The 13,986-nt window shown below is 44.7% G+C and overlaps 1 protein-coding gene across 3 annotated transcripts in view; it reads left to right on the forward strand.

Annotated features, from left to right (window-relative positions):
- LOC117395608 (zinc finger and BTB domain-containing protein 7B-like) overlaps positions 1–13,474 on the forward strand; it is a 32,223-nt gene extending 18,749 nt beyond the window's left edge. For all 3 annotated transcript variants that reach the window (XM_059006226.1, XM_059006227.1, XM_059006228.1), the window contains 2 exons: positions 7,315–8,561; positions 10,232–13,474. In XM_059006226.1, the coding sequence (XP_058862209.1) occupies positions 7,321–8,561; positions 10,232–10,688 (1,698 nt within the window). In that variant the 5' untranslated portion in view covers positions 7,315–7,320 and the 3' untranslated portion in view covers positions 10,689–13,474. The remainder of the gene's footprint in view (positions 1–7,314; positions 8,562–10,231) is intronic.
- The last annotated feature ends 512 nt before the right edge of the window (positions 13,475–13,986 follow it).

A 13,986-nucleotide genomic window follows, 5' to 3' on the forward strand; every position in this document is an offset into this window, starting at 1 on the left:
ACACACACACACACACACACACACGTCTATCAGATAAATGCGTTTCCTGGGAGATGTGTTACGAGAGGTTCAGTACAGAAACAAAATGGCAATTAGTATAATGATAATCGTTCTTGTTTTAAGAAAATATTTGAATGATTCAGGCCCGCACCACTGCAATTCAGCGATGCCCTGTGCCAGATTCAACAGGAGAGAAAGTCACGAGAGGGTGAAGGCTTGCCACTTTTGCCTCCTTCGTCGTTTAAATTTACAAAACAGCTACAGAGAGAGAGAGAGAGAGAGAGCAATGTAAAAACATGACATCCAAACACCCACTGCTCTCTCCACATCCTCAGTGAAAAAAGCAGTTCGCACAACACAGCCGATAGTAATAATAATTGCATGAGTAAGGTTTCCTTTTTGTGACTCTCTTACCAGTCATTTTAAACCATGTTGGACTGATTTCATGCTGTCTGCGTTTCCTCTGCTGAAATATATAGATATATAGCGACAGCATATTCTTATTATTAATAATAATAATAATAATAATAATAATAATAATAATAATAATAATAATAATAATAATAATAATAATATTAATAATAATATTTCGGGTTTTGCAACAGTCTCTTCCTGCGATTTTTACAGGAATCCTTCATGATGAAAGTGGTCTCGCTCGGTCTAATGTGATGTGGATCAGATTTATAATACAGAAGTAAGGATTTATGCTTCAGATATATTTAAGGTTAAACTAATATCATGTATTGTGAAGACATTTAAAAAAAAAAGGAAATACATTTTTTTTTCTTTTTTGAATGATATTTTTTATATCGTCTACTGTACTGTAAATTTAAAAGTACAGCCATGACTAAACGTTTTGCATCATCCTATAGATTTAACTAGCTTCATAAAGTCGAATGAAACCTGCTGAATAATGTCGCGTTTGCAGAAAAATGTGACTTTTTGAAATCTAACATGACAAACTGTACTGCTGTTATGGCTTCCTTCTGCCAGACTTTTTTGGCAATACAACTTTGGTAGTTTCTTTGATCACGTGACAGTGTTAAATAAAAAAATCTAAATTATGTTCATATACATAAATATATATTTTTTTAAAACAATCCTAAAATTCTAGGCGATGCAGATCTTTTTGGCCTCAGCTGTAGCGCTGAATTGCTGAGATTTTGTGAAGGAGACAGAGGAAACAGCAAAACTGTACAAGCCCCTTCTTCAGAACGAATTCTCCGCCATTTCAGCTCTCTCGGTAGTGCAGAGGGGAATTCCTATACTGATCTGAGCTTCGATTATAAACTTCTGCGCCCATTGTTGATAATCCCCTCTGTGGAAAAAATGTACTTGTCTGTCTCATTGCACTAAATACATTGCATTTCAAGTGCTTGCTGGTAACCGTTTGGTGTTTTTACACAGTATTTTTGCAATTCTCCCCCCATGTTTTTCCCATGGTTATACTCCGTTTAACCTGGTTTACCCTGTTTTTAAATATGCTTTACCATACTTTGCTGTTCTTTACAATGCTTCCCTATCGTTTACCAGACCTCTCTGTGCTTTACAATGCTTCCCTATGCTTTACCAGACCTCTCTGTGCTTTACAATGCTTCTCTGTGCTTTACCAGACCTCTCTGTGCTTTACAATGCTTCCCTATGCTTTACCAGACCTCTCTGTGCTTTACAATGCTTGCCTATGCTTTACCACACCTCTCTGTGCTTTACAATGCTTCCCTATGCTTTACCAGACCTCTCTGTGCTTTACAATGCTTCCCTATGCTTTACCAGACCTCTCTGTGCTTTACAATGCTTCCCTATGCTTTACCACACCTCTCTGTGCTTTACAATGCTTCCCTATGCTTTACCAGACCTCTCTGTGCTTTACAATGCTTCCCTGTGCTTTACCAGACCTCTCTGTGCTTTACAATGCTTCCCTATGCTTTACCAGACCTCTCTGTGCTTTACAATGCTTCCCTATGCTTTACCATACCTCTCTGTGCTTTACAATGCTTCCCTATGCTTTACCATACCTCTCTGTGCTTTACAATGCTTCCCTATGCTTTACCATACCTCTCTGTGCTTTACAATGCTTCCCTATGCTTTACCAGACCTCTCTGTGCTTTACAATGCTTCCCTATGCTTTACCAGACCTCTCTGTGCTTTACAATGCTTCCCTATGCTTTACCATACCTCTCTGTGCTTTACAATGCTTGCCTATGCTTTACCAGACCTCTCTGTGTTTACAATGCTTGCCTATGCTTTACCAGACCTCTCTGTGCTTTACAATGCTTGCCTATGCTTTACCATGCTTTATTGCCCTTTACCGTGGGGAAACTTTTTCAAAGAGTATCTCAGGTATGTGAGAAGAACTAGCGGTCGGACCACAACCCTTTATGATCTTCACAGTTAGTTTGTTCAGTTTCTTCAGCTCTCTGGAAATGAAACCGGGTGCGTTGGTGTCTTGCTGTCAATTGAGATAGAAACTTCGCCCACCGGCGTTTTCTCATTTTTTGCATTTCATCAACTTTTTTTATTAAAAAAAAAAATCTATATATATATATATATATAATTTTATATAATTTTATATAATTTTTTTTTTTTTTAAATGTAGAATAATAGATGGGCTTCAGTGAGTTACAGGAAAATAATTCCATCTAGGGTTTCTGTGACGTCATAAACTACGAGAGTGAAGGTGGAGTTTCTAAACTGTCACAGAACCCCGAGATGGAATTGTTTTCCTGCGACTCACCGAAGAGGCCCGTCTGTTATTTTTTATAATCCACGGATCCCCTTGTGATGCTGATATTAAAGAAGACGAGGTTCAGCAGTGTAGTTGTTTTTTTTTTTTAAACATCGTGTTTCAGCGCTGTACAGACGTTCCGTGTCGTTATCCGTTAGAGCTGCAGCTTTATTTGGACGATCGCCTTTACCTTGTTTTAATTTCTCGTTCCTCTCCAGTTTCTCTGAGATAAGAATTTACCCGCATTACATCATTTTTTTTAACGTATTCTCATTTAGTTGTTCATTAATGAAAATTTCTGCACTGTGGGTGTTGTCAAGTGATTGAAAACGAGACATTTTGTGCTTGAATTGAAAGTGATGGTCTCGAGGAGTCGAATGGGTCAAAGTTCAAGTATATTTTCCTCTAGAGCAATTATCACTTTTTGACGTCACTACTGAGGTATTAGGCCTTTTTTTTCAAATGGCTCAGGGTGCAAATATAGCCTTCATCTATGTATGAGAGAGATAGACATTAATAATAATAATAATAATAATAATAATAATATCTCAAAGTATGTTTGTTGCTGAAATAACACTATATACTAAATGCATTGTACTTGCTGTATGTAGTTACACTGTTCAAATCGACTGTCGTCTTCCGTTGCTGGTTTTTGAGACGGTGCTGAGTTGAGCCTGGGCCGAGTGCTGGTTGTCAGCCGCTGCTTCGTTACGTGCCTCTGTCGTTTTGGGTGCGGTTCCAATTCGTAGATGGAAAGTTTTATAATGAGTGTAACAGCAGATCCATGTGGGCGTTTCCTTAAAGGAATCCTACAGCCAGGGTCGGGGGGTCATTTCCAATTCCTTTTCAAAATCAATTCCCAAATTCCCTTTTAATCGATTCCAACACGTCAGCGTTGATCAAATTTCCGATGAGCGGCATTCTGTTAAAATGAGCTTCTCACAACAGCGGCGACACGTGACTTCAATTGAAGTCGCTGTTTGTGAGCCAATTAAACTGGCTTCGAGCGAAAGAAGCAGTTGAACTGGATTCTAAAAGGGAATTAAAAAAGCAGAAATTGACCCGCCCATCCCTTCACACAGTTACAAGATATTCAGCCGCACTAAACAGGAACCACCTCCATTTTCTTGCTGTAATAATCTTTTGTTGTACCTAATTTTACCTGGAATCTCGTGATCACACCAGTGTGTATCCCCTGTTTTTATATCGCATATTTTAATTTTATTTTTTCACAGTTCTGGCAGGGCAACTTCTCAGAACTCCAGAGAGTTCCAACAAACTGTTTTCAAATTTCAGACAAATTCATTCAAAAAAAAAAACCGTGTGACGGACCCAGGGATGTGTTTTAAAACGTTGCGCAGTGTGACTTTTCCAATGCGCGGTTTTATTTTGAGCGAGGTGTGTAGCGCCGGGGCAGGCTGCGTTTGGGTTTGCCCAAACTCTAGCGTGCTCGACGGATCACATCCTGTGGGCGTCTCCTTTCACTGAAAACAGGAAGAGAGCGAGCGAGAGAGAAAGAGAGCGAAAGAGAGAGAGAGAGCGAGAGAGAGCCCTGGTTTTTATCTCAGCCCGTCGGAGGTTGTGAACAGTTTAGATTTTGGATTATATTTTATAGAGGACATTTTTTATATATTTTTTTAAATTTTATTTTAACAAGTGCACTTGTTAATTTGAGAGTCTGACCTGAAATGAAAGTGGAGGGGTTTGTGTTGCATTGGACGCTATGAGAGAGAGAGAGAGAGAGAGAGAGAGAGAGAGAGAGAGAGAGAGAGAGGCCCTACGATAGAAAACTGATCATCTGCATCACTCGTTCGTTTCATGCGGTGTGCTGAGGTAGGACTTTAACACTGCTTGCTGTCTGTCTGTGTCGGTCTGTCTCACAATATGAACATATTTGTCCAGGAACATTAATGTCCCATCATTTAATGCTTATGCCCCCTTGAGGCTTCAGTTTAGCCTCCAGTAGGGATTATCTGTGTCGCTAAAACACCCCTGACTAGCTTGAGCGAGACCCAGAATTTTTTATATTATTTTTTTCTGCATTGGATGGCAAACACAGATCATGTAACTTTTTAAAATGGCACACAGACTGTATTTTTAAAATACAGTTACACCAGCGTGTATCAGAACACCCCATTGCTTCTGTAGTTTTGATTTACCGTGTTTTTGAAATCAAACCACTGGGACTGAAAATCTGGGAGAATGGGCTTGAAAATGACTGTCTAATTGCATTGATGACTTTAATAGGCCACCCGTGCAATTCATTTAAAACAGTAAAGAGAAAAGGAACACAGAGCCACACACGGTAAAACGCAGGAGACTTTTTAGAAGTGGTTTAAGACGCCTGATTAAAGCACAGAGCGGTCTGACATTTTCACACACGAGTGTGTTTCTATATCCCTGATTACTGAGCGGAGATTGAGATTCTCACCCCCAGAGGTTTCCATGCAGGCGGGTGTATAAAGGATATCCATGACACATCTGGAGGGGTTTGGATACATTTGCACACGGCTGCAGTTCCATCACTGGGTGCTACCTCTGAATCAGTTTCCCCAACATCCCAACATTGATCCCAATTTAATGCAGATAGACGTGCCATCCCATAATAACAACACCCTAGGTCCCATCTCCATTCTTTTACCAATGATGACTTATTATTTAAAAAAGAAAGTTTTAAAAAGCCGCGTTTCAGCCAGACTGCCGTCATCAGGTTTTCTAGAATAGGCCATGTTTTTTTTTATTTTTTCTAATTGGAAAAAACGAGAGTGTTTTGAGAACCGGGTACAGTGTACAGAAAACCAGTTTGCCACATCGGGAGGGGATGGTCTTTTTGAGAAACCTGGTGAAGCTATCGCAGGTGTGTCTGTCTCCACACACAAAGAGCAAGAGCCACGCCTAAGGGAGAGCCTGGTGGGAATCTGGGGGGTGAGCCACGGAATCGCCCACGTGTCTTGGATCAGAACCAACACCTATCACCAGGTGCAGCCTCGGGTTCAAAAGCAGGGATGGGAATAAGACAGGCTCTACAAGGCTGCAGGGGTGGCAATCAGACTCCTACTGCATAGCAGTGTCACCCATTCCAGGTTTTACCACGAGCTTGATCAGACCCCAGTGTGTCTAGCTAACAAGCTCAGGTGTGTCTGATTTATTAAACTCCTAGTAAAACCAGGACTGGATCAACATGTGCAACAGGAGTCTTGTTTCCATCCCCAAGAGGCCTGTCCTCCACAGCCCAGTGTGTCTGGGCCGGCTGTCTTGCGTGTCTTGACTGAACGTTTGCGTCCGGGGTGCCCCTTTTCGCTTAACAGACGAGCAGGTCAAGCGATTTCGTCGTCGGTCCGTCTCTGCTTGACGCGGGTGCAAGGGGTTTTCAAAAGCTGTCGCAGATGCAGGCAGCTGTGATAAGGAGGCGATCCGCTGTGATGAAATGGAAAAGAGATGGGTTTAAAACTTTAAAACTGAATCGAGAGAGAGAGAGAGAGAGAGAGAGAGATTGGGATCTCTGACAAACGACAGAAAAACCACCGGTGTCGCAGGAGAGCAGAGTGCTTTCATTTCTAGCAACCCCTTCGTTTTGTCTCTTGTTCGTTCCTTCCTTCCTTCCTTCCTTCCTTTGTTTCTCAACGCAGTCCAGTATAGGTAAGGGCTCTTCTTTTTCGTTTTTATTTTTGGTCACTCGATGTCCCTTTTTAAAGTTATATTGAGTCGACTCGCGTTTCTTAGACGCTTGGAGAAAACGTTGCTTGTGAAACAAGATCCCTTTTGTTTTTTCTCTCCCTTAACTTGAACGAGGGTCCCGATTTTCTGTTTTCATTCATAATGTACAAAAATTAATGTTCGGGGGGGGGGGAATGACAGCGCCCTTATTTTATTTTTTTTTTTTAAATTAAAAGACAACCAAGTTGAGTTCCATTGCTCTTCTCGGATGTAAAATCTTAATGACACGTTGCAAAAATGTATTTGTTACTAATCTCTCTCTCTCTCTCTCCTTTCTCCCCCTTTTCCCCTCCCCTCTCTGTCCTCTCACTCTTCTCTCCCTTCCTTCCTCCCCTCTCCTCTCACTCCTCTCTCCCACATTTTCCCCCTCTTCCCCATTTTCCCCTCCTCTCTCCTCCTTTCTCCACTCCCTCCTCTCCTTTCTCTCCCCTCTCCTCTCTCTCTCCCTCCCCCTCTCCTTCTCTCCCCCTCTCCTCTCTCTCCCTCCTCCTCTCCCCTCTCCTCCTCTCTCCCCCCCTCTCCTCTCTCTCTCTCTCCCCTCTCTCCCCTCTCCCCTCTCCTCTCTCTCTCTCTCTTCCCCTCTCCCCTCTCCCCTCTCCTCTCTCTCTCTCTCCCCCCTCCCTCCTCCTTCTCTCTCTCTCTCTCTCTCTCTCTCCTCTCTCCCCTCTCCCCCCCTCTCCTCTCTCTCTCTCCCCTCTCTCTCTCTCTCCCCTCTCTCTCTCTCTCCCCCCTCTCTCTCTCTCCCCTCCCCTCTCCTCCTCTCCCCCCTCCCCTCTCCTCCTCTCCCCCCCTCCCCTCTCCTCTCTCCCCTCTCCCCTCTCCCCTCTCCTCTCCCCCCCTCCCCTCTCCTCTATCCCCTCCCCTCGCTGCAGGTGAGCATGGGCACGTCTGAAGACGGTCTGATCGGGATCCCGTTCCCGGAGCACAGCAGCGAGATCCTGTGCCGGCTGAACGAGCAGCGGCGGGCGGGCCTGCTGTGCGACGTGACGATCAAGACGCAGGGGCTGGAGTACCGCTCCCACCGGGCCGTTCTGGCCGCCGTCAGCCAGTACTTCCGCAAGCTCTTCACCACCGGGGGGGGGCGCTCGGGGGGCTTCGGAGGCGGCGGGGGTCCGCGCAGCGTCTGCCAGCTGGATTGCGTGGACCCTGAAGCCCTGGCCGCTCTGCTGGAGTTCGCCTACACGGCCACGCTCACCATCCGCACCTCCAGCATGCGGGGAGTCCTGCGCGCCGCGCGCCTGCTCGAGATTCAGTGCGTGACGGACGCCTGTCTGGATATCCTGCGGAGCAGCGGGGAGGAGGGGGAGGAGGAGGAGGAGGAGGAGGAGGAGGAAGCAGCGAAGGAGGAAAGCAAGCGGGATCTGGGGTTGGAAGGGGAGGGGCGTTACGAGACGGACGCCCGATTCCCGGAAGGATTCCCGGACGGATTTGCCCGGGAGAACGGCCGGCCAGCGTCGGAAGAGGAGGGATCCCCCGCTCCCCAGAGACAAGTGCCGATGGGAGGAGGGAGAGGAGGAAGGAGCAGGGGCAGCCCTAGACGGCCTCGCAAGAGGGTCGGCAACAGACTCCCCCTGCCTCTCCTTCACCCCGTGCTTCGGGGGGCTGCGCTGGACTACTCACTGAGGGAGAGGGAGAGGGAGAGGGAGAGGGAGAGGGAGAGGGCCTTGGGGAGCTCTGTGATCATCCCCAGGGCACCGGAAGACCTGGACAGGGAGGAGATCGAAGACTACGAAGGAGGACGAGGGGAGAGAAACGGCTTCTCGTTCAACGAGAGCACGGCTTACAACGGCTGGCGCTTTCGGACTGCCGCGGACCACGAGAGGCTGTCTGTGGAGGAGGAAGAGGAGGAGGAGGAGGAGGAGGAGCCAGGAAAGGGGAAGGGGTTTGCGCACCCCGGCCCGCAGCTACCCGAACCAGCCGGGCTCCCCTTCTCTTTCCCCTCCGCGGGCAGCCCCCAGCTCCCCGACAAGGCCGTGCGAAAGAGGAAATCGCAGACGCCCCAGCAGTGTCCCGTCTGCCAGAAGATTATCCACGGCGCCGGCAAGCTGCCTCGGCACATGAGGACCCACACCGGAGAGAAGCCTTTCCAGTGTGGCACCTGTGGGGTCCGATTCACCAGGTACAGAGCGTGCGTTACCAGACCTCTCTGTGCTTTACAATGCGTCCCTATGCTTTACCAGACCTCTCTGTGCTTTACAATGCTTCCCTATGCTTTACCAGACCTCTCTGTGCTTTACAATGCTTCCCTATGCTTTACCAGACCTCTCTGTGCTTTACAATGCTTCCCTATGCTTTACCAGACCTCTCTGTGCTTTACAATGCTTCCCTATGCTTTACCATACCTCTCTGTGCTTTACAATGCTTCCCTATGCTTTACCAGACCTCTCTGTGCTTTACAATGCTTCCCTATGCTTTACCAGACCTCTCTGTGCTTTACAATGCTTCCCTATGCTTTACCAGGCCTCTCTGTGCTTTACAATGCTTCCCTTTGTATTGTTATTTTTAATTAGTCATTTAGCAGACACTTTTATCCAAAGGGACTTACAGAGACTAGGGGGGGTGAACTCTGTATCATCAACAACTGCTGCTGCTGCTGCTGCAGAGTCACTTCCAATAGGAGCTCGCTTGTTTCACGTCTCATCTTTTTCTGACCTTCACAAATTAAAAACAGAAGAATGAATGAACTCGTTTTGCTTCATGAAGTCGAATGAAAACCAGTTAAATAACGTTAACATATTCAATTACACACCGCTTTCTAGTTTTCCATATAATGAAAAACTGACTTAAAATAAAAAAAGTGACATTTCAGAAATCTAACATGAAATACTGCTGTTCTACTATTGCGACTTCCTTCCGGGAGACTCTCCTTTTTATTTTATTTTATTTTTTTTGCGGTATCATTTTGTAGTTTCTTTGAGTCACATGATGTTAAATTATGTTCATGTAGTTTTTTTTTTTTTTTTTGCATTGTGATGCAAAGAGCAGCACATTGTGGATCATCCAGTGGTTCCTGAGTAAGGGTGTTTTATACAATGTGTTTTATACAGGCTGTCCGGAACTCATGTCATTCCTCGTTTCTTTTTGAAAGAAAAGAGGATCATGATTATATGACCGTTTTTAATTTCTGCATCACACAAGCAGCGAATCAGGATACTCGCGTGATCCGAGAGACGTCAGGTCTGGGAATCAGACTCCCGTTGCACAGCGGTTTGATCCGCTCCTGGTTTCGCTGTGAGTTTAATAATCGGACACACCTGAGCTTGTTGCCTAGACACACTGTGGCTGATCAAGCTCTTGTTAAACCTGGCCTGCTATGCAATAGGAGTCTTATTTCCATCCCTGTTGATTTTCTATGAGAGAATGTCAATACAGATCAATAAAGAGATCAATACAGAATAATTTCCAACCCTGGTCTCTCTCTCTCTCTCTCTCTCTCTCTCTCTCTCTCTTTCTCTGTCTCTCCCTCCCTCCCTCTGTCTCTCTCCCTCCCTCCCTCCTTCTCTCTTGTCTCCCTCTCGTCTCTTTCCCCCTCTGTCTCTTGTCGCTCTCCCCCTCTCTGTCTCTCTCCTCCCTCTCTCTCCTCTTCTGTCTCCTCTCTTTCTCTCCCCCCTCTTTCTTTCCCCCTGCTCTTTCTGTCTCTCTCTCCTCTCTCTCTCTCCCCCTCTCTCTCTCCCTCTCTCTCCTTCCTCTCTCTCCCCCCTCTCTCTCTCCCTCTCTCTCTCCCTCTCTCTCCCCCTCTCTCTCCCCCTCTCTCTCTCTCTCTCTCTCTCTCTCTCTCTCCCCCCGCAGGAACGACAAGCTGAAGATCCACATGCGGAAGCACACAGGCGAACGTCCTTACTGCTGCCCGCACTGCACTGCCCGCTTCCTGCACAGCTACGACCTCAAGAACCACCTGTCCCTGCACAGCGGCGACCGGCCCTTCGAGTGCACGCTGTGCCACAAGGCGTTCGCCCGCGAGGACCACCTCCAGCGACACCTCAAGGGACAGAACTGCCTGGAGGTGCGGACCAGGAAGCCTCGCAGAGCGGGAGGAGGGGGAGGAGGAGCGGGGCTGGCCCTGGAGGAGAGTCAACCACTGACCCTTCTCCAGCAAGGATACCCCGCCCCCCTCCTCTCCCGCTCCCCCCTCCCCTCCTTTGTGTCCGCGGACGGCAGGCTGTGGAGTCCCGGCACCTCCACTCCTCCCTCCCCGACCCCCAACGGCCCCTGGGAGGGCCCCGATTCCTCCGAGGAGCCCCTTTAGTTCACAGCGCGGGGGTTCCAGCGGACTGCGGTGTGGAGCGTGGCTTCACTGCAGCAGACAGGAGGGGAGGAAGCAGTTATAATAGGGGAGATGACTAGCGGTTAACTTACAAAGGGAGCAACAGGTTTATCGTTCATTTTTTGTGTGTTTTACTGTGTTTTCAGTTTTTCTAATTATTATTATTATTATTATTATTATTATTATTATTATTATTATTGTCGTTGCTGTTATTATCAGATCATTATTATATTATCAAGATCATTGTCGTTTTTTTTAATATATTTTTGTTAGACGTTCTGTGTACAGGCAGCCCTGGCTAGTTTTTGCTTCCTCTGTGCTATGCAAAAAAAAAAAAAAAAAAAAAAAAGGAAGGAAGGAAGGAAGGAAGGAAAGAAAGAAAGAAAGGTGACAACACAACCTTAAAGGGGAAGTCACTGATTATTCACCCATGAGAGAGAGAGAGAGAGAGGGAGAGAGAGAGAGGGAGATAATGCACTAGATTTTAAAGCTCTGAAAATCTATACATTTGAATTGCTATTGTAAACTCGTAGCACTGTTTGCTGTGTAAGGAAAATGTATTAGTTTTCTTGAGCTTTTTCTCTGATGGCTCACTTGGGGTTTAGGGTTGGTGTGATTTTAAGGTACAGCAAAGTGGCGTTGAGTTAGCTTACAGCTAACTTTTTCCCATCCACTGTTTAATCCCTTTATTCCTCTCTTAATATATTATATTTGGAGATTTGAAGTTAAACGGGTTTAAAGGTAACAGTCAGGAGATTTTTTTTTTAAATATGTAATCTAAAGCAATTAGTGCCACCTAGTGCCCCTTACCTGTAACTGCACACCTTTTGAATAATCTCGTTTATTTGGGGGTTTTTTTTGTATAAAAACAGCTGCAAAAAAAAAAGGGATCAGCCAAATAAAGGATAGGATATCAGGAATGGAAACAAGACTCCCATTGCATAGCAAGGCGATCCATTCCTGGTTTCACGACTTTGTTTTAATAAGAAACGTAGCAAAGCCTGGAATGGGTGAAACTGCGGTGCAATTGGATCCTTAATTGAGGTCTGTGGTGTGCGCAAGTTTGGGGTTTGAATGGAAAGATGGTGGGTAGGGAGATTAGTTGAACCCCGTTTTCACAGATGCAGCATTAAGACGCACCTGAGCTTGTTGCCTAGACACACTGTGACTCATCAAGCTGGTAGGAAAACCTGGAATGGGTGACCACTGCTGTGCAACAGGAGTCTTGTTCCCATCCCTGATTGGGCAGGGGGGTTTCCTGTATTGTTAACCCCATTTTACGTACCAAATGAATTCTCTTTTTGAAAAAAAAAAAAAAAATCGGAGCACGAGCTGTATTTAGGTCATTTGATACATTCTATTTCGTCACAGAAAGAAAAATCCGATTTTGACGGACAGTCAAGTAAGTTAGACTGTAATTACAGCAGTGAAATTTCACGCCGGCTATGAAGTAGCAATGCAGCCACTTTTATCATTACAAAAACACCAAGAAATTTAATCATTTGGAAGCCATAAATAAACGCATGTGAAGGGCTGTGTTTGCAGAATTATTAACTTTTGCGGTTAGCAAAATCTGATTCCGTTTCCATAACTCAAAGACAAACCAAATCCAATTACGTTACCGAAAAATTATATAGAGAGGGATGTTGCCATTGCAGGCAAATGCGCTCTACGTTGTAAGAACTAGCCCGACTCTTGGGTTTGAGTCTAATAAGGAACTCTTTGAACCCTCACCACACTTTGAGTGAATCCAGTTCTGTGTTTTGCTTACTGCTTTAGAAGCGACTCCAAATTATAAATGTATGCGCGTCGGGCCCAATGTAATGTGGGGCCGTTTGTGTTCAAATTATGCAGCACGAAAACAGATTGTGTCCAAACAGAGCCGCGTGCAAAACGTATTTAAACACCCCCTATAGCTCCTGAATGAAACCACCGCCTCTGAAAACCTGGGGGAACCGTCTGGCAAATTAGTAGCGATGGTCTAATTGCATTGATGCCTTTAATAGGCCACCCATGCAATTCATTTAAAACAGTAAAGAGAAAAGGAGCACAGAGCCACACACGGTAAAACGCAGGAGACTTTTTAGAAGTGGTTTAAGACGCCTGATTAAAGCACAGAGCGGTGTGACATTTTCACACACGAGTGTGTTTCTATATCCCCGATTACTGAGCGGAGATTGAAATCCTCACACCCAGAGGTGTTTTCATGCAGGCGGGTAGATGAAGGATATCGATGACACATCTGGAGGGGCTCGGATACGTTTTGCACACGGCTCTGTATATAGGTGCTGTGTGTGTCAATGCTGGTTTGGTTTGTGTGTGTGTTGGTATTGTTTTTATGTAAACCTAAGACTTACGAATTTGCACTAAAAGTTGAAGTTAAGAAAACTTGAAAAAAAAAAAAATGTTAAATTCTGTGTGCAATAATAACGGTTTATGTTTTGAATGTGTACTTTTGAGGGAGTGTTTAAAATTAACGATTTATTAACTAGATATCAATTCAAACCAAAAAGAAAGACAGTCGAAGGAGAGAGGTACTGTTAAATTGATTTGTTGAATTCACCGGGGTGAGGGGAGAATTGAGACTTTTTTCAACTCGCATCGCGATGACTTCCGGTAAAACTTACGTGTCTCAGGTACTTTTCACAACAGGACTACACTTACCAGAATGCATCGCGGTTTGTGTTGAAAAGCCTGACGTGCATGTAACCCTAATTATGACGGTTGACCTTTTTTAATTGAACTTTGTATATAACGCTGTGTGCTTTTTTTTTTTTTCAAAACAAAAAAAATTTAAAAAAAAAGATAAACTTCAGGGCTTTCTGATGCGTTTTTTAATATTAATATCATTCAGTATAGCTCCTAGACAATCTGTAATGTATTTTATTGTTGGTTACAAGTCTTAAAGGATCGATGGGAGATTTAGAGCCCGTCCGCATTGCAGCAAATGCAACGACAAGCGCAGAAAGGGACCAGTGATTTGTTTTTGGTTTTTTTTTAGGTGTGTAGCGAATCCACAATTCGGTGTTTTCACTTGCATTACACGGCAGTTTGAAACATTTCTCTTCTGTGAATTTCCAACGGTTTTTTGTTTTATTTTGGTTTTAATTATTTTAATTTGTCGGCTGTTTTATTTATTATTATTATTATTATTATTATTATTATTATTATTATTATTATTATTATTATTATTATTATTATTATTATTATTAATAATCCAAGCTTGTCAGAAGTGTGTGTTCGTTTCTAATCTCTTGTGCAGTTTGCAGAGGATCCCTGG

Source organism: Acipenser ruthenus, chromosome 32 (genome assembly GCF_902713425.1).
Source record: "Acipenser ruthenus chromosome 32, fAciRut3.2 maternal haplotype, whole genome shotgun sequence".
Classification (NCBI taxonomy): Eukaryota; Metazoa; Chordata; class Actinopteri; order Acipenseriformes; family Acipenseridae; genus Acipenser; species Acipenser ruthenus.